The 20,444-nt window shown below is 38.2% G+C and overlaps 1 protein-coding gene and 1 pseudogene across 1 annotated transcript; one reads left to right on the forward strand and one right to left on the reverse strand.

The window, feature by feature from the left end:
- Positions 1-3,160: 3,160 nt before the first annotated feature.
- On the reverse strand, positions 3,161-7,786 carry LOC131929055 (uncharacterized). Its single transcript, XM_059285242.1, has 4 exons — positions 7,573-7,786; positions 6,939-7,245; positions 6,130-6,340; positions 3,161-5,500 (listed from the first exon to the last, which is right to left on the reverse strand). Exons 1-4 carry the CDS (start codon positions 7,678-7,680, stop codon positions 3,403-3,405), a joined length of 2,724 nt encoding a protein of 907 aa, XP_059141225.1. The 5' UTR covers positions 7,681-7,786; the 3' UTR covers positions 3,161-3,402.
- Positions 7,787-18,113: 10,327 nt separating this feature from the next.
- LOC131929043 (large ribosomal subunit protein uL29m-like) lies at positions 18,114-19,160 on the forward strand (annotated as a pseudogene).
- Positions 19,161-20,444: the final 1,284 nt, after the last annotated feature.

The following is a 20,444-nucleotide window of genomic DNA, read 5'->3' on the forward strand; positions in this document are numbered from 1 at the left end:
TAAATCTAATGCTATGAGAGCAGACCTTCTACATTTCCACAAATATTTTGTTTTATATTCCACATTTTTCATCTTTATAAATGAATTTCCTTGCTTGAAAAAACAGACTTTTGAATATTAACTATCCATTGTTTTCACTTTTTAAAAGTATTTACCTTGCAGATATAATTCTGTCTAATGGAAAAAAAATATTCTTTTTTATATGTGGAAATATTTATACAGCCACTAGAATAGAAATATTTTTTTTACTGCTAGGAAGATTGTTTTGCATATTATAACAGTGATTTACAATACTTAACATTATCCTATCAAAGCATTATCTATTAGCATTAACACTATTTATATTAAATGGTATTACAGTGACATAGAATTCAGTTGCAATGTCACAGACAAGTTATGATAAAAATGGCTGTTAAAATCCTAAGAAGTTAATGTTGTGTTGGTATTGTCTGTTTGAATATTCTAAAATGAAATTATTTTAAAAAAACTCTTCCCTGTTTATGCTTTTTATTGTACTTTCTACCAATAATATCTTTCCTTTAATGTCAATTAATTTTTTTTGTAAATGGAATGTTTTTTTTTAAAGTGAAGAATGACAACCCAGTGGCTTTGTTGTTTAAAAAAAAATTGTGCATTAATGTTCTTTGCATGACCTCAGAATGGTGACCAGCATCGTGCAAAACTGTTATATATCTTTATTTATGTGTGTATGTATTTATTGACATGTAAAATTCAAATAGCTGACATACAAGTTGCGTGCTAGAAAATTGCGGGTCGTGCAATCAAAATAATCTTGTTTGATATTATGCAATGTCAGTTCACTTGGTTCAAATTTTGCTTTCAATCCCTACATAAGTGTCCTGTTTGTTGATGTTTTCTCACTGATTAAAACATAAATCTTTTTTAAAAACTTCTTTGAATAGTATGTGAAAATGTGTTTGTACATAAAATATAAAATTCAGAATGTTTTGTTGTTAATCCTGATCCAAAATATCATGACTACTTTAGCTTAGTTTTTTTTTTAAATCATAGTAAAAATGTAATTTTAATTAATGAATTAGTCGGATGTTATACAATACGGTTATATGTATTTTAAGTATAGGTAGTTCTTAAAATTGTGGAATGTTTGACTTCTATAAGTGCTGCATTGCCATATGTGTTCATTAAATAGTGCATTTAGTTTTTAGGCATTAATTTACTTTAAAATTAAGGGCCTACATCTTTGTATTACTGTTTGAAATGTAATAGGCATTAACTTACTTTAAAATTTTATGAGCCTACATCTTTGTATTACTGTTTGAAATGTAATCTAATCAACATATCACTGATCTGTTTTTTTTTTCTTTTAATTATTATTAAAATATGTGAAGTAGTAGATCTAGTTGGCATTAAAGTAACAGTGTTCATTTTTTTAAAATGTTAATCTGTTGGCATTTAAATAACCAGGTGTTCATTTTTTTTTAAGTATCTGAAGCAGTTGGCATTAAAATAACCAATAGTGTTCTCTTTTTTTTTCTAACTCTAAAGCATTTGCCTTTTTAAAATGAATTTTTTCTACAACTACATTTGTGTAAGATCGATCATTTAGTCTCTTGGGTATTCAAAAATACTATACGTGTTGGTGCTTAATGTATGCTTTGTATGTTTGTTTGTTTTTTAAATTATGGAAGAATTGTTTCTTCGTTTCAAGGCTTTCTTAAAGATGTTTTTCAATGGGCTTTTGTAGATTTATTATTGAAGTCATGAGGATGTATGCATTATTGTGTAAGTTATCAGGTGCTTATATAACTTGTTATAGCTAACTTTTCTATGTGAACAGGACCATACCTTTCTCACAAACAAAAATTCAAGTATGTCCAAATTATAAATTCCCAGTACTGAAAGTTTGCAAGAATTTTTCTGTGTTCTTCCTGGATAAAGGAGTGGGGTTGCTTTATGTAGTTGAACCACATGTAATTTGAAGCTTATGGTGGTTTTAAAAAAAAAAATGCTGTTTAATTAATGCGTCCTTCCTTCAGTCATGCTGCGCCATGAAATGGGGGCTTTAAATGTACAAGTGTTTTTGTTCATTCCAATGGCAATATGTATTAAAAGTAAATTAAAATATCTCACATCTTGCATTGTTACATTTATGAATACTCTATTTTGCTTTTTTTTTTTTTAACCCTATCTTTGTAGCATCTTGATTTTAGTCTGCATTAAAAGGTTTAAAAAGTGACAGTAACATTTGAAGGGATTGTGTGGTCAGCAAGAGTTCAGTGTAAGCTACCGATCTGAGCCAGATGGACCATAGATGTAAAGTCCGAAATTGTGACTTTCGGGTTAGCAGTCAAGTGCTTGACTGACAATGACTAGACCAGCAGTCTCAACAGCCAAGTCAAAAAAAACAGAAAACTATCTCCAAGCAAGATTTAGATGTGAAAAATAAATGCCAGTAAAAAAAAATCACAGTGAAATATTCCTGTTTGCTTATAAAATCATTTAATGCAATTGTGACTGAAATAGTTAAATACATAAGCCTTTAAATTAACATGTCTAAAGAGGGAAAAGAAAATTTATTTTATTGGTAAAATCAAAATAAGACTGAAAAAAAAAACAAATTGGAGAGTTGCATACTGATAGGTTTCTTGTATTATTACAAGTCCTACATTAAGAATAACGAGCCGGCCCGCGGCATAACATGCGCCGCTATTTAGTTGTTTTATTTTCTACTTTTCAGTAATTCATAATTTGTGAATTCGACAGTACCAACGCTGCCACTGAAAATATTTCTTTAAAACACTATAAGTAGCTCGTTAAGGACCATAACCCCCCCCCCTTCCTTCCCTCTCCCCCCCCTTACGTTTATCGTTGGTTCTGCTTGTAAACATTTAGAGTGAACACAGCTCACTAAGATCATGTAGGGGTGGGGAGGTAGGGATCGAGTTTACAGCTTGTTTTTTAGCGGCTCCCAGAAGAGAATTATATATATAGATATCTTTTTCATCTGTTTACCTACAACTTGTACTTTCAAAACAAATCAAATAATTATAATATATGCTCATGTCTACTCCACAAAGATAGTTACCCTAAAGTAACCAGTAGTATCCAGATTATAAAAAAGTTGTACATTACTACATATACCTCAATCACACTTTTTCAACCAGTATTCTGTAAATATTGATTAATATGCAAGATAGATGATATACTGATAATGAAAATGTCAGTTGTGTTTTGCTTTTTAACAAAAAATAAATAAAGGGCCTGTTTTACAAAATAATTGCATGAATAACAATAAACTATGTATTTACAGAACAAAGTATACAAAACAGTAATATGCAAATAAATTATTTCTTAGTTCAATTTGAAAGACTTTAATTAATCCGTAACAGTGATGCCATTACCAAGAAGTAATTATCTTGTCTAATTCATCAGGCCATTGTTATCATTAATTCTTGCAGCAGCTAATCCAGACGGACTTACGTAATCACCTTTATCACCGTGAAGGTTGAGTGTTGTTAAGTTTGCCGTGACTTGTGACAGCTGTGCTACGTTGACACTGTCTTTAGTGGCTTTCATGGTCATGTAGTCTTGATGTGGATAACTCAACTGCTGATTGTATTGTACGTTGTATCCAATATTAGCAGGGCCCCAGGTAAAGTTATTGGGATATGTGTTTGGGGAAAGTGGGAAATTCATACTGGTTTTCGTCATGCCATTAATCACTGGATATGGACTGGGGTAAGGGACAACTGACAATATTTGTGCTGGGTAACTGGATTGTGGGTAAAAGAAGTTTTGTCCTACAGGTTGAGTTTGGGTGGGGGAAAAGTTGACGGGGTTATTAGATGCCAGGAGGTCAACGTTTGTAGCTGGTGTCATAGGAACTGGTAGCTGATTGGTTACCATTGGGTGGGAGTTAAATTGTTCGTCGTCAAAGAAAAAACTGATTAATGGGTCGGAAGAATCACTTTTGGCAGGTTTAGAAGAATTAGTTGAATTCATCTGTTCTACTGTTTTCTGCGTGCCCGGTGTGTTAGTGCTGGCCGATGATTTTTGTGCAAAGTTTAGGAAGTTAACGGAAATCGGATAATCTTGTTTTGGATGGTCAGACGTAAGCTGGTATGAAGATGTGAATGGCGTAATATCCGAAGAACGGCGTCTTTTGGTGAGGGCGTTGGGCATGTCTGGAATGCTGGTATAAATGTCACTCATGCTTGAACTTGTGCTACTGGCCAGCTCTTCATTGCTCGAAGTTTTAAAAACTTTCTTTTTTGGTAATAGGTTTCGGGTGTCACCCCCACAGGCGATACAAAGACCGTTATCTGATACAAAGCGAAGCCTTTCAGCTCGAATTTCATCACATGTACATAATTTAGCGGAGTCTGCTTTTTTTTGAGAAAACAAATGAAAAACATTTCTGGGTGATTTTTCATCCTGATTTCTGTTTAAACTTTGTGTCTTTTGGCTGATAAAACTTTTGGAGCATGGACGTGCAGGCAAGGCAGGAGGTGAGTCACTTTTCTTTTGTTTTGCCATTTTACGCACTGAAGATTTCAGTTCATCCAGTTCTTCATAATCATTTTCTGTCTTTCCTTGTGCGCTCCGATTTTTAGCCAATGCTTTTAAATCTCCAGTGCTGCTGGCTCGTTTTCTATTTAAATCAGATAGTAATTGAGACCCTGGATCTTTGAGTGTAGAGTTGTGAGTTTGGTTAGTTTCCTGGGTCAGTTTATTCAGTGTTCTAGGAAATGTCATGGTGGCGAAAGGGAAAAAATCATCAGCCTTCTCCTCACTCTTGTCAACAAAGCTAACAGACTTGGCAGGTTTGTTTAAAGAATTCAAACTGTCAAAAAGTAAATTTGTTGATATGTTTGCCCCTTTATTCTGATCACTGCTTTGATTGGGCAGGATTTGAGTGAGGGAAGTGAAAGTATTGCTCCTAGGTTTCGACCTACCTTCCACATCTTTAATTATAGTATAACCGCCGTCTTTTGTAGACTTGTTTTTTAAAGACGAATGACGTCTGTGTTTGACATCAAGATTGTCAAAAATGGCATAGGTGGAGCCAAAATTATTACTCTCCACATCGGCACTTTGAGAGTGCTCATCGCTTTCCACTAAGGACTCAAGCTCAGAGCCTGACCTACCATTAACAGAGGTTTGGTCTATAAAACTCGGATGCCTCATAAAAAGGCCACTGCTGGAGTTACTTTCTGATTTAGAAGCGGAGGAGCCACCCAGAGTTGGGGATGACCCGAGGTGGGTGCCGTTGGTTGAGCTGGAACTATCAGACTCTGACCGGTCTCTTGAAGGGTCCACAAACATGGGGTGGTTGTCCAGGAGATGCTGGAAGCTTTTCTCACTTCCTGTGACAGAAATGGCTCTGCTCCTCGGAACTGTTTTCCTGGCATTCTGCTTTTGTGCAAGAGCCAGGCAAATTGATTGCCTGATGGCGCTGAGGATGTTTTGAGCCTCATCACAAATGAACCGAAAGCAGCTTTGTCCAGTTGGTGAATTACTGAAATAGAAATAAAAGTCATGCATTTATGTTCATTTTAATGATTTATTTATATAATGTTAGAACAATGACTTCAGATTTCATTTTTTACAATTAAGAAATTATTAATTGACCTATGAATTAACTATTTTAAAAAAAAGTCATATTTAACACAAGAAAATATTTTTAGGGAAGATTTTAAGAATAAAATGGCTACTGAATTGAATTTGTATTTAAAAAGTAGCTATGAAAATGAAATATATATTAACAAGTTAAATCAAAAGTTTCTTAGCAAAATCACATTATAATAAACTTAAATAAACAGTTCAACAAAATAGGTTTTACAATATTTTAATTTCAGCTGAATGTTGTGACTGGTTTATTAAATTAGACTAAAGTAAAGGAAACTCAAGACTTTTAGAGTTAATCTGGTTCTTTTAAATTTCACACATTATACTTTATTTGTGAAAAAATGCTAAGATCATAAAGCTATTTGTTTTAAACTTTGTTTCCCTTCTGACTAAACAAAAATAATACACATTTCATTGATTTTTTAAAGCTGACAACCAATTTAAAATGAAAGCAGTGTTAAAGTTTTATAAAAAGTTGAAATTCTTTTAATGTAAGTAAACAAACAATAAACTACTCACGGTCCACATTCAATGACCAACACATTCATGACTCCAGTGGTCTGGTTCTTCTCCACATTAAACCTCATCAAGGTGCTGAGCCCCCAGCTGATGACCGTCTTGTGAGTGTCCACTAGGCTGATGCAGGTGGGCGACACAGTCATGGTGTAGTCAGCTGTTAAACTCCATTTTTTGGAGTATTCATTGGCAGACACAGAAACTTGGTAGGTGTCTGTAATCAGAGTGAAGTTTAGTTAAGAACAAGGAACTTAAAAAATGGAAACATTTAACCCTTTGATATGCTGCATGTTACATTACATTGGCAGACAAGAAACTTGATTAGTATTTGGGATCAGAGAAAAGTTTAGTTAACAACAAGGAGCTTAAAAAAATGGAAAAGTTTAACCCTCTAACAAGCTATATATTAAACTGCATTGGCTGCGTCAGAAACTTTGTTTCTATTATTAGTCAGCTTCAGTCAGAAATGTAGAACTTTAAAAAACATGTAAATCCTTTAACCCTTTGTGCAATAGTAATAGGGCTGGTAAGTAGGTCACCAGCCAGTTCTACGGCTCAATAAAACCTGCATGAGCCATAGAACAGGTTGGTGACCTACTTACCAGCCACATAGAAGGATAAAATAGATTAAATGTATTTATATTTTGTCATTATGTTAAGTATTGAATTTTGCCTTGGTGCACAGAACTGCCCACACTATTCATTCATATGCTCAGGTTACAGAAACAGCTGAACTCTACTTCATCTATACAACTGTTTCACTTAAACCTTATTTTTGTTGTTGTTTGAATCTACTTTACAGTGCGCAGTACCTTTGTTTGTCTCAATCTGGTCAGGGGTGAAGATCTGCTGCAGGGTCAGCATCCAGCTGTAAGACTCCAGGTCAGAGAAGCCGCTCAGCACCAATACTGGGAGGCTCTCCACAATCTCAAAGGCGTTGTGGTGAGTCTTGGACTTGGCCGTCTGGATGCAGGTCACGTTTTCTAGCATGAAGGTGACTTTGTCAGCGGACTGGCCGCGCCATTTGGCTTCGGTGTCGTAAAGATCTAGCTTCGCAGCGTATTTATCACTTGATAAATTGTTCATCACAGTCAGGACTACCCAGCGTCGACGCCATGACTGAAGTATTAAAAATATATTATAACAAACATTGTTTAGTACCTAATTAATTTTTATTTAATGATTATTTTTGAATTCTTGTAAATACCTTTTATCTTTCTACACACAAAAAAACAATTATTTTTTTTATGACAAAAATCATGAAACAAATTAAATTTAAAGTTAAATATTGAAAAAAAAAGTAGGATTTCTTTCCTGCCTTACTTTTATTTAAACTGGCAGAGTAAAAAAAACAACTTCTGCCTTACAGCAACATTTAAAAACTTAGACCAACTTGCTAATATACTGCGCAACTATTCCTTACTTAATTCCAGTATTTTAATTTACCTTCAGTTTTCTGCCCTTAACTTTAGAAGATTGCTTGATATCAAGATACCCAAACTTTTGTGTAGGAGTGTCAAAAGACATTTCTGTGATAACATGAAGGTTGCACATGCTATTTAATTTTTAATCCATGAAAACTGAACAGAAACACATATAGTCCTCTGCAAATGGAGTAAATCCATCATTAAGCATTCACATTTGCTTTATAGTTAACACCCAGGAATAAAACATGAAGCACTGAAACAAAAAAAAGAAAGTTGCATTAGTATATAGATCTATAATTAATATTTTATAAAATTTATTGAATTGAGTTGTAGCACTAATACTTGTACTTATTACAGTACATTACAGTTGTGTTATTATTTGCTGACTGGCACTTCTCATTTCTATTCTAATTGCTGTGTCTAATTGTTACACAATGCTGTGTGTCTGATAAGTCATATCAGCTTAATTAATTAATGTTAGATGTGTGTCACTGTGTATGTTTGCCAGAGGCGTAAGCAGGGGAGGTGTCGGTTATGGGGGAAGGGGGGGGGGGGGTGTTTGAACCCTTCACAGAATCCCCTTATCCACACCAAGAAAACTCTATTATGTTAAGTTACTCCTATAGGCTGATGTTTGCTTTCTATATCTAGATTCTAGCACTAGCAGTAGTGCTTTTATGACAATGAATACATGTAATGTGTAGGCATTATTAATTATAATAATTATAGAATAAAATATTTGTTATTATTTCTTTTTTTTAAATTATTAATTAAGCTGCATCTTATTTTAAGATCTAACAATTGGTTTCAGTACTTATAGTGACAATCTATTTTAAATGTTCATAGGCCATAGGCCCTATTCTAGATCTATATATAAGTATTAGGCTAAATAACGGAGGTCAGTATGAAGCAAACTAACAAGAACATTTAATATTTCTGTTGGCTACCAGTTTGCCAGAATTAACTCCCAGTACTGATACAGGGAAAGGGAGACAACAATTATAAATAAGGCTCACCTTGTTTGGAAATTACTCACTAATTAAATATTTAGAAAAAAAAACTTTATCACGAACACAAAAAAATTATTTTAGAAAACTTTAATGTAAGTTTCCACGTCTGATTTCAGTTCACAACTCCACGTCTGCACTTAAACTTCGTTATGCAATGCAACTTTTTAAACCACCACGATAAATTAAAAGAATCTTCCACACTGATAACACCCTCATCTGTGGACACCATGTACACACACATACACAAACACACTCATACACACACAAGTTACGGTTATCTCTGTGTCGATACGTCCATTCTAGTGCCTGGTATTGAAGGTGGGCTATCTGCTGATTGTCACCCAATTAACATAGACCTCTATCGCGGTTGGTTTTATACGATCGTGGTCTTTCGATCCTTGAACTAACCGTTTTCGTTCCACAAGTGTTTTAAATAAGAGTAACAAACTAGTTTGTGAGCTTATGGAAGAAATGTATTGATGGATTACAATTAAATTATTTAAGACAAAAACCACTAGACCTAGTGATAGGTATCAAATATAGGCCCTAGATCATAGGGGTCATCCATAAATGACGTCACGCTTTTTTTGACGATTTTTACCTCCCCCCTCCCCTCCGTCACACGTCGTCACAAAAAGCCAGACCCCCCTAAAATGACGTCACACCTCAACCTACAACCCCCCCCCCCCCCTCAAAATTGCAGTTGAATTTTTTTAAACATCGATATTTTTCTAAAATCTTGTCTAAACTATTACAATTTATTAAAACAGTTATCTAAAATGCGAAATAACGTCTAAAATTCGTTTTCTAACATTGCTTTTTTATAATGCAAAATGTGAGTCGCAACATCTGAACCCCCCCTCCCCCTCATCACACATCGTCACAAAATTACGGACCCCCCTACCCCCTACGAGTGTGGTGTCATTTATGGATGACCCCTTACCAGTTTTGTCGATGATATATAGATCTATAAATAAACAATGAAGTTGTGAACTCGCATTGTCCATTCTTCCACCGCACTAAAAGAATTTTAAAGAATGTGCAGCCATGGCGGATGACGCCCCATTTCCCCCACCCCGTTGACTACGGAAGAGTAAGGAGTGCAAAACAAGAAGTGGTGTGTGTGTGTGTGCATTATTTTAGTTTTAGACCAAGATTCACATATAATTGAAACACATAATATCGATATGTGTTCCTAGTTCCTACCATAATATTAATACGTCTCTCACACAGTGTTCTCCGGGGGAAGGGGAGGGCGCGGACTTAATTTTTCCGGGAGGGGGGGGGGACGGAAACTGGTAAAAGTATAAAGTTTGGTGGGGGATGGAGGCGGAACACGTGCTTCAAAGTAGGGGGGAGGGCACTGCCCCTCCCCCTCCTCAAGATATGCCTGAAAGAAACACTGCACACACATTGAGCTACATCATCGTTATGGTCTAATTTACTCCTTATAGTATAAAAAACCAAACACACCCCAAACTAGTATCCTAAGATAGTCACGGTTATTTAACTTATGAGACTTACAATAAATGCCAGTTTGACGGCTAATGAGTTTTTGTCTGTATGACCCTTATAATCAATGACGTAAGATTTAAAAAAATTTAAAGTACTAGACGGTTTATCACTGTGTGACGCAGCCAAATACAGTCGGATTGTGTAATTGCACTATAGACACACGCATGAGAGCGAAGGTCAAAACGTGTTAGTGTTTGTATCTGCAAGGATGATGATTGTTTTTATAACGTTTCTTTACAAAGCCCGCTGCGCAATGTAGATAGAGGCATGGAAGTATATAACAGAAAACTCACATGTGCGCACGCACACACACACACACACACACACACACACACACACACACACACACACACACACAAAACAAGAACAACAAAAATTTGATACTTTAAGTTAATTTGAATTACATTTTCCGCTTCTTTTGACTTTGCTCAAGAGTAGACGGACTTATTATGATTAGACTTGGCGGGTGGGGTGGGGTGTTTGGAAAAAAACGTTAAAAAGTTAGTGAAGTTATTTATGGACGTTGGCCTCAAAGTGTTAGAAGATTAAGGTTTGGTGTAACACAAAGTCAGACCCTTCCTAAAATAAAGTCATACTTCAACTCCCCCAACCCCCAAGTTTTTACTTTTTGTTCTTTTTGAATTGGCCACTTCTTTTTAGAATATTAACTGAGCCGGTCGCAAACTTTTCACTTTAATATCACAATATAGGCCACCTTTTCATTTAATCATAGTTGGAGTTCATTTCAACTGAACAAATTTGCGCAAATTTAATAGGGTCGCTTTACTAAAAATGTTCTGGTGGGGAACGGTAGCCCGATTTGCCCATCCTCAACCCCATACAGAATCCGCCAGAGGCGTAGCGAGGGGAGGGGGGCGGGGGGACATATGTACCCGACCCGGGCGCCGACCTTGGGGAGGGGGGGGGGCGCCAATTTGAAAGTTTGAGGGGGGTGCAAATGAAGGTATGTTTTTACTCAAGCAAGTATATTCCACTAGCGCCCCATTAAGGGGAGGGGGGGGGGAAGGGGGAGGGTGCGGTCCGGACCGGATGACACCATTTAAAAGGTTACACCAAATTGAAAAATCATAAAATTGGCAATGCTTTATCCAGTTAAAATATTAAACTAGAAGCAGAGAGGGGTGACGCCAAACCAAACTTTGCGAAACTGTTAGAGGGGTAGGGGTAGCACCCGACCTAGTGACGCCACGGATATATTCAATGTTTGTTAGAAAGATGTGTGCTTAGGAGACTAAGTACTGTCCAAATCCTATTATTTGTCAGCTATTTCTCAAAGATCTCACTGTAGATACGCCACTGTTTTGTTATTTTTGCTTCATCCTGTTTTAAATTTGACTCACGTACAGTGTTTCTTCCAGACTTTTTTCTTCGGGGGGGGGGGGGGGGGGGGCGGACACTGTTAAAAGTATATATTTTCTATATAAATTATATATATTTCATTTCGTTCCCCCCCCCCCCCCCCCCCCCCCCCCCCCAAGAGATGCCTGGAAGAAATTCTGCTCACGTATCAGAACTCAGGTTAGATGGTAACAACATTTCTAAGAATCCCCGCACCTACAACTACACATACTGGAAGAAATCGTTGGCTCGATTACTTTGTACTGCATGGCGGTACCAGCCGGAGAAAGGACGGAAAACGCGACACCGATTATCAACGAATGAGGTTATCGGAGATAGTGTGTGATACGGTGTCGATATCATACACCGACACGAACTGCCAACTTACTCAACTCTGTTTAATTGGCATCCAGTTTCGAATAACCGGATAGTTGAATAATATATCCACATTTATCAAATATGAAGACGCATTTTGAATTTTATTTCCGTTTTAGCGAGAGAATGTATGTGTAGGCGTTAGATTTGTGGATATAATTAGGTCGCTGTGGTACCGGTAGCAGAAGATAAAGGGCTGCAAATGTTGACTTTAATTACGCATATAATCTTTGTTGATTTTTAATTAAATGGTCAGGGTTAAGGGCATGAACCCGCATGGTCATTGTGTGATCGATATTGTTGACATTCCTGGCATTTTTTTGTGTAGATGTCTTAGAGCAGAACTTTTACAACATCTAACCCAAAGACACGTACGAAGTGAAGTGTCAGCCTACCTAGCCTAACTTAATTTATTTAGGAAAACTTTGTTATACTTCAATCGAACCCTTACACAGGGTACAACTTCTTTGAGATCATGCACACATTATTTAACACACAAATAAGGCGTTTCTAGCCCCCCCCCCCCCCCATTAAGAAAACGAAACGTCAGACACTTAGAATGACGTCACACGTTGACACCCCTCTTCCTCCTTTCTGTTCTGATTTTTAAAAAAAATCTTGTTCTAAAATATGAAATGAGCTTTTAACCATAAAAGATTGTGTTCGTTAATTAGTGTTACATTTTTAAAAATGTTACTTTTTAAACGACGGGTAAATTCTGTACTTTTTAAAACGCAAACTTGTGTTTCGTCACACTTCGTCCGTACCCCCCCCCTTCCCTCCCAGAGTATGATCATCACAATGTTTCAACACCACTGCCCGTCACACTTCGTCACAAAAGTTCATACCCTCCCCCTATGGGTATGATCATTACATTGTCTCAATAACACTCAGTATTTCTTCCAGACTTTTTTCTCCGGGGGGGGGGGGGGCACTTGAAATTTTCGGGGGGGGGGGGGGTTAGACTTTCTTCGGGGGGGGGGGGCGAACACTGTTAAAAGTATATATTTTCTATATAAATTATATAAATTTCATTTCGTTCGGGGGGGGGGCGGTAGAATTTTTTCGGGGAGCGAAGCCCCCCGAAGAGATGCCTGGAAGAAGCTCTGATAACACTACTGCACTATCCCTTTATCACAAGACCACAATACACACCATAAAGGTATTATTTAAAAGGCTGTGCGATTAGACTATACAAATACAAGTCATAATAAATAAATTGCTTCAGACACTGCTTTATCATAGTACCTTTATAGAAATATATTGTATTTAAATTCCCTATATGCTGCTCTAAATATAGAACTTAAAACACACGTTTAAAAAAACACACAGCCAAATTTGCCTTCTCTGCCAAAAAAAAAATGTACGATTCAGTTCCTCACATAAGTGCCCGTAACCTACATCGATTTTATTTTTACAATACAATAAAAACACTCCTAAGACTGGAAAATGGGGGAGGGGGTGTAGTAGTAAAAATAAGAGATAAACTCCGACCTATTTTTGACTAACATAAAACAAATTGAGAACATATTTACTTATGGGTCCCAATAGGTATTCTTATCTTAATCAAATAGACAGACATAACATTTTTGATAAAACCTTGAACTAGGGGGAAAAAAATAGCAAGTTCAAATTTTTGTGTAGGCCTAACTGTCTTCCATGGTGAAAAAAATTAGCATTTTTATAAATCGTAAAATAAATCTTTTAGAATATTATATGTATCATTTCTGCATAAAGGCAGTCAAAGCAATAGTTTATGGTAATTACCAGGTTTATTGAGACGGGCGAGATCATTATTTTTTTTTTTTTTTTACATCGACGAAACACGAGTTTGTTGCTGATTCTTTTTTACTTTCTATACGAAGAATAGAGAAAGTATTGTAATCGTGCAAACAAAAAAAAAATCGAGATTTTTACAAATCTCGACGTTTTACACCTCACTGATACGGAAAAACATAATTTTGCAATTTTGTCCGTATGTCTGTGTGTCTGTTCGTGTGTGTGTCTGTGTGTGTGTCTGTGTGTAAACACGATAACTTGAGTACCGTTACGGCTAGATTGATAAAATTTCATATATAAGTATTTTATCAAAATCGTAGATCCGTATCAACTTTTGAGCGATTTCCGATAACCGGAAGTGGTACTTTTTCTACTTGAATTTTTCAAAAGCCTATAACTTGAGTACTATTTAGGATAGATAAATGAAATTTCACATGTAAGTAAAAGATCTCTACCTTCTGTCAAATTTTGAGTAATTTCCGTTGACCGGAAGTACTAATTTACGCTATTTCCTATTTCTAAAAAAAAAAAACGCATGTAAATTTATAAAGTACTAATAATATTGCGCACTATTATGCACATTTTCTTTTGGCGTTCGCTTGGTGCGCAATTCTTTTTTCTATGAGATTCTATTCTATTTTGAAAAGTTTAAGTAATTAAAAACCATGTCTATATTCCAAGTTATTTAAGAATATTCGAGAAAGTTTTGGGGAGATCACTCCTGGTTTATTGTCTCTAGCCTTACGTTTTAAAACAAATGTTTCAATTAAAGCTGAAAAAAAACAGACATTTTATATTCAAAAATTAATTATTAATACTTGCAAATACAGGCTATTTGGGATAAACATTACTATGTGTTCTACAGCCTACATATCGGTAAATATGTTTTTACAATATTGAACGTCAATGTGACCGAGTTGAGACTAGCTCAAGTATGTTTACATTTAAATTACACCACCAGATAGCAACGAGAAGAAAATAACATTTCTTGTTTTGTTTTTATATATTCTAAGGCAACCGCCTCATTCGAATCAAGTCAACCGACCCCCCCCCGCCAAGAACGAAATAGAAAATCATATACTATTTACAAAGAAAGTATATACGTTAACGATTAACCCCCCCCCCCCCCCCCCAGGTAGCAAATTGACTGAAAAAACATTTGTCATAATGTCTGTTTGCAAAGAAGTTTAATTATTTAAAAAAAATATGTTTGGCGTCTTGCACTTAGGTCAACATCAACGCTAGACTTCTAAACTAATCTTTAACCTAACTCATCAAAGTTTCTTCCAGGCATCTCTTGGGGGGGGGGGGGAGCGGCCGAAGAAAGTCTACCACCCAAGGGAAAATAAGTCTGAAAGAAACACTGTACCGCATATAAACCGACCTACGGCTTCAACTATCCTATTTATCTGGCAATACAGTGAAATGAATTGTGACGAAAGTCTGAAGCGAAGCAATAGAAGACGTAAATTTGTTGGTAACTTAAGATGGAGATTAGTTTATTTATAAGCAGAGGTGGTGTAACATTAGCTATAATACAAACGGATGTTTCAAAACCTGAAGCCAAAAGCTTTGAAAGTTACTAGAACAGTTGTGGTTGTTGAGACAGGTCACGAATAGTCTTTACAATTCTTTTATTTATTACGAGCCGGCCCGCGGCATAACATACGCCGCTATTTAGTTGTTTCTAATTTTCAATAATTCATAATTTGTGAATTCGACAGTACCAACGCTGACACTGAAAATATTTCTTTAAAACACTATAAGTAGCTCGTTAAGGACCATAACCCCCCCCCTTCCTTCCCTCCCCCCCCCCCCTCCTCCCCCCCCCCCTACGTTTAAAATCGTTGGCTCTGCTTGTAAACATTTAGAGTGAACACAGCTCACTAAAACCATGTAGGGGTGGGGAGGTAGGGAGAGCGTTTGCAGCTTGTTTTCTAACGGCTCGAAGAAGAGAATTATATATATAGATAGATTATCCATTTGTTTGTATATTGTTTTAAAAAAAATGACTTCTTTCAGCATGACATTACAAGCGGCTTTATCTCTTTTGTATGCCTAACTTTGTATTACAGCTCAAGAGGATATCTACAATCCTAACATTAAGCAACCTCACCATTCTATGAAGAAAACAATCTGGCCACCCGTGTTTTATTCCCCAGTATAAAATTACAGAAAAACAAAACCCAAACACATCTCTTGAAGCTTGTGCAAGGCCTCCCAAACAAAACAACCAAAAAAACCCCCACAGCATTCGGTACCTTACCACACTAAAAAAACGTTAACATTCTTTTTACTACCTTCTATGGGTGGGTGTGAATGTTTGTTTTCCTACTCAAGATACCCCCCCCTCCTCTCTCACCCACTCTTTTACAAGCGTTCCAGAAGGTCGCCCCTCCCCCTCCCACAATAAATTTCAGCGATTTAATAGATCTTCACGTCAAACAGAAGTAGAAGAATACACCTCAGACAACATTGTCTAGCCCTGTCTAACAATCGAGTTTGTTCACAGAAAGGTGAACCGGAGAAGTTTCATTTGACATATTGTAAGTCGTTGATTATTAGCATCTAATTATCAATTTACATTCATACTTTATAATTGTTTTAGTTTAGTATATTACAGTGCAATAAGTTTATAAAACATACGTTTAAATTTAGGTTTAAAATTAAATCCTGATTGGCTAGACCCGTGAAAACCACGTGCCGAGTTAAGTTTGCCTTTCAGACCTCACGATAGGGCAGATGAAGTAGAGTTCACATGTTTCTTGACCTCGGCATTATGGTCAGCACTTTTCCCAGCCACCTTTACTTTCACTGACGTGAGTCGGGGTACCCATTAATGCTGAGTCCGTGCCAGAGGCGTAGCGAGGGGGGGGTACATATGTCCCCGGGCGCCGACCTTAGAGGGCGCCAAAATGGGTTGGAAAAACAAATTATAAATAGTTTGAGGGGGGGTGCAAATCAAAAGTTTGAGAAGGGGGGGGGGGTGCAAATTGAAAGTTTGTCCCCGGGCGCCGGGAAGGGTCGCTACGCCTCTGGTCCGTGCACGCACAGATTAGACTACTCTAAATTAAGTTGCCTATCAGAGTATTCAGCAGCTTACGGTTCTTTCCATCAGGCTGTATATCGTGGCTTTGAAATAGCAAACGTAAATTTTGAAATTTGTGTTAATGTACGACCGAACACTTTTTTATGCTACTTAAACACTGTATATATTAAAATTGAATGATCATAGTGTGTCTCTTCACCTAGGTATACACTGGGGAAATTTATTTTAAAAATGTAAAAATGTGTTTGGTTGTGGGCAGTGGCGTAGCGAGGTCGGGTGTCACCCGGTGCGACACTTAATGGTGTCACCCCCCAGAGGCGTAGCGACCCTTCCCAGGGACAAACTTTCAAATTTTCGATTTGCACCACCCCCCCCCCCCCCCCCCCTCAAGCTTTCGATTTGCACCCCCCCCCCTCAAGTTTTCGATTTGCACCCCCCCCACCTCAAACTTTCGATTTGCACCACCCCCCCCCCCCTAAAGTTTTTCTCTATATATTTTGCTATTTTTTGCCTTGGTGTCACCCCCCTAAATGGTGTCACCCGGTGCGGTCCGCACCCTAGCCCCCCCCCCCCCCCCCCCCCCTCGCTACGCCTCTGGTTGTGGGATATTCCGTAGTGTAAGGAGATGAAGAGTCGTCATCTTTTCCTTTTTGTGCCCAAGACGCATGGGGCCATAGAAAGATACCTCCACTTTTGTCGGTCACCGGCAATTCTCTGGTAACTTCAGAATCTACTCAATTTGCTACCCAGGCTTTTCTCCTTGCTTGACATTAAGGGGACAGTATCACCTAGACTAAGGGAGAGAAACAAAAACATTAATTTAAAAAACTGTTCGACGTACATATGTCAGCTTTTTATAGTAGTAGTAACGTTTCTTCAGCTAAAATACAGGATATAATTTGATAAATATAAAAATTGCAAACATTTTTCTAAAATTTAATTTGTTAATTTTTCTTATATTTTAACAATTTTTCAAAACCATAAGTAAGCTACTCAAAATTTGATATATAGTTTCCTTACGTCAAAAGTGTTTAATGATGAGGTTATATCGGTTTTAATTTTAACTTTCACGTAGGTGAATTTTATAGGGACAAAAATGTCTGCTCTCAGACAATGTTTTTTTCGGATAGCAGTACTAAACAGTTTTTCTAAGCTTAAAAATATATCACAAACCTGTTCTTTAATTAAGCAGTTTTCTAGTCTTAGACTGTCTACTGCTACTACATCTATACTAGCCCAGGGGTCGGCAACCTGCGGCTCGCGAGCCGCATGCGGCTCTTTTGATATCAAGATGCGGCTCTCCAGCTTCTTGAACAAATACTAATAATCTTAATAAAAAAATAAAATATTTGAAATAAAACAAATGTTAGTGGCTCTTTAAAACCAGGGAAAATTTGAAAATTGTAACTTTTGGCTCTTCCGCTTCAAAAGGTTGCCGACCCCTGTACTAGCCAATCATAAACTGCCAGCATCATGTCCAGTTCATTCATCAACGAGCTTTCACACATCTCCACCTGCTCAAGATTTGATCGCAAAGATGTTTGGGGGGAGACAAAGGCGTAGCGACCCTTCCCGGCGCCCGGGGACAAACTCAAGATTTCGATTTGCAGCCCCCTCAACCTTTCAATTTATTTTTCCAACCCATTTTGGCGCCCCCTAAGGTCGGCGCCCAGGGACATATGTTCCCCCCGCCCCTACCCCTCGCTACGCTACTAAGGGGAGACAAGTGTATTATCTGGCCGACCCTACAGATTGGATGAGTTACGTTTAAAGAGCAACCAGGACATTCACAAGCTCTGGTATGTGCTGTTGAAAGAGAGGAACATGCTGCTGACCATCCAAGAGGAGTACCACAGAAACGTGGAGCTGTTTCCTAATCCAGAGAGAATCACAAAGGTTGAAGAGAGTGTGGAGAACATCCTGGAAGTGGTCAAAGAAAGAGACAATGCCGTCTCACTTCTAGAGACAGGCAAACCAGCAGGGTCTGGTGGCGCCTACGTCAGAGATCAGAGGCGTAGCGACCCTTCCCGGCGCCCGGGGACAAACTTTTCGATTTCCTCGAGATTTCGATTTGCACCCCCCCCCCCCCCCTCAAACTTTCGATTTGCACCCCCCCCCCTCGAGATTTCGATTTGCAGCCCCCTCAACCTTTCAATTTATTTTTCCAACCCATTTTGGCGCCCGGGGACATATGTCCCCCCCCGCCCCCCCCCCCCTCGCTACGCTACTTTCAGAGACTTAATAGGCCGGGTGGTGTGGCGCAACTTCAAGGAGTACGGCATCCCCCCCCCCCCCACACACACACACGAACAAAGACTACAGGCTGCTGTACCCAAGGTTGTTTAAGAAGGTTCACCTGAGGTTTCTGCCGCTGTGGCGCGAGAAGGTGGCCAAGCAACGCTGGTACAGGTACAGGTACAACCAGCGGAGGGCGGATGTACAAGAAGCTGGAGGAAAAGTTCCCACATTTGGAAGGGAAGTTGCGGGCGGAGAAAACCTGAGGAGCCCAGAATTATTTGAAGCTAAGAGCACAAGAATGTTTCATCTATTGTACAATAAAAAGTTTGAAGAAAAAAAAATGAAAATTCTAAAGTCCCTCCAGATTGGCCTGACTTTGAATAACTCTAAATGTACAAAATTTGTCACAGTGGAAATCTGCAAGTTCCACCCATACAGAAGCGTAGCGAGGGGGGGGGGGGACCACGGGGGGGTGGTGCGTACCGCACCGGGTGACACCATTTAGGGGGGTGACACCAAGGCAAAAAATAGCAAAATATATAGAAAAAAATTTGAGGTGAGGGCTGCAAATCGAAAATTGAAAGTTTGTCCCTGGGAAGGGATGACACCCGACCTCGCTACGCCACTGCACCCGTATGTTAATATGTTATGCATCCCCTTGCGTATCTTCAGCAGGAAAGACCTAAATATGGGTAAACTGTAGCCCAACATTTCTTATAATTTTTTTTGTGTCAAATTATTTATAAAAAATGTTTGCATCATACATTGACTTTCTTTTATGTACTGTTTTATAGTTCCTTAATTATAACTATTATGGTAAAAAAAAATTTCGTCAATTTTCCATTGTCTGGGTGATACTTCCCCCTTAAGGCAAACCACCCGATCGACTATCAGACTACTTTCCTCTTCCCCCCTAGACAAAATACTACTTACGCTACTGTCTGGTCAGCAGAGTTTCTTCCAGGCATATCTTCAGGGGGGGGGGGGCTCTGCCGAAGAAAGTCTACCGCCCCCCCCCCCGAACAAAATGGAATTTATATAGAAAACATATACTTTTACCAGTGTCCGCCCCCGGAAAATGTCCCGCCCCCCCCCCCCCCCGAAAATATCTAGTGCACCCCCGGAGAAAAAAGTCTGGAAGAAACACTGCTGGTCAGTTTTTACACTTAACAAACGTGCAGCAGATATGTAATGTGCGGGCGTCCATTTTACATTCAAACTTCACAACACCAGAGGCGTAGCGACCCTTCCCGGAGCCCGGGGACAAACTTTCGATTTGCACCCCCCCCCCCTCAAGCTTTCGAATTGCACCCCCCCCCCCTCAAACTTTCAATTTGCACCCACCCTCAGTCTTTCAATTTATTGTTCTAACCCATTTTGGCGCCCCCTAAGGTCGGGGCCCGGGGACATGTGTGTGTCCCCCCCCCCCCCGTCCTCGCTACGTCTCTGCACAACACAGTACCTTTTTTTTAAAGAAAAAAATACTCTACTTATCAGGGGTAAAAACAAGAGTGTCAACGAAGCGAACATAAAATAACACATTTATTAAACAAACAAATAATCAAT

Source organism: Physella acuta, unplaced genomic scaffold (genome assembly GCF_028476545.2).
Source record: "Physella acuta isolate Inbredline_101_S28 unplaced genomic scaffold, ASM2847654v3 ptg001586l, whole genome shotgun sequence".
Lineage (NCBI taxonomy): Eukaryota > Metazoa > Mollusca > Gastropoda > Physidae > Physella > Physella acuta.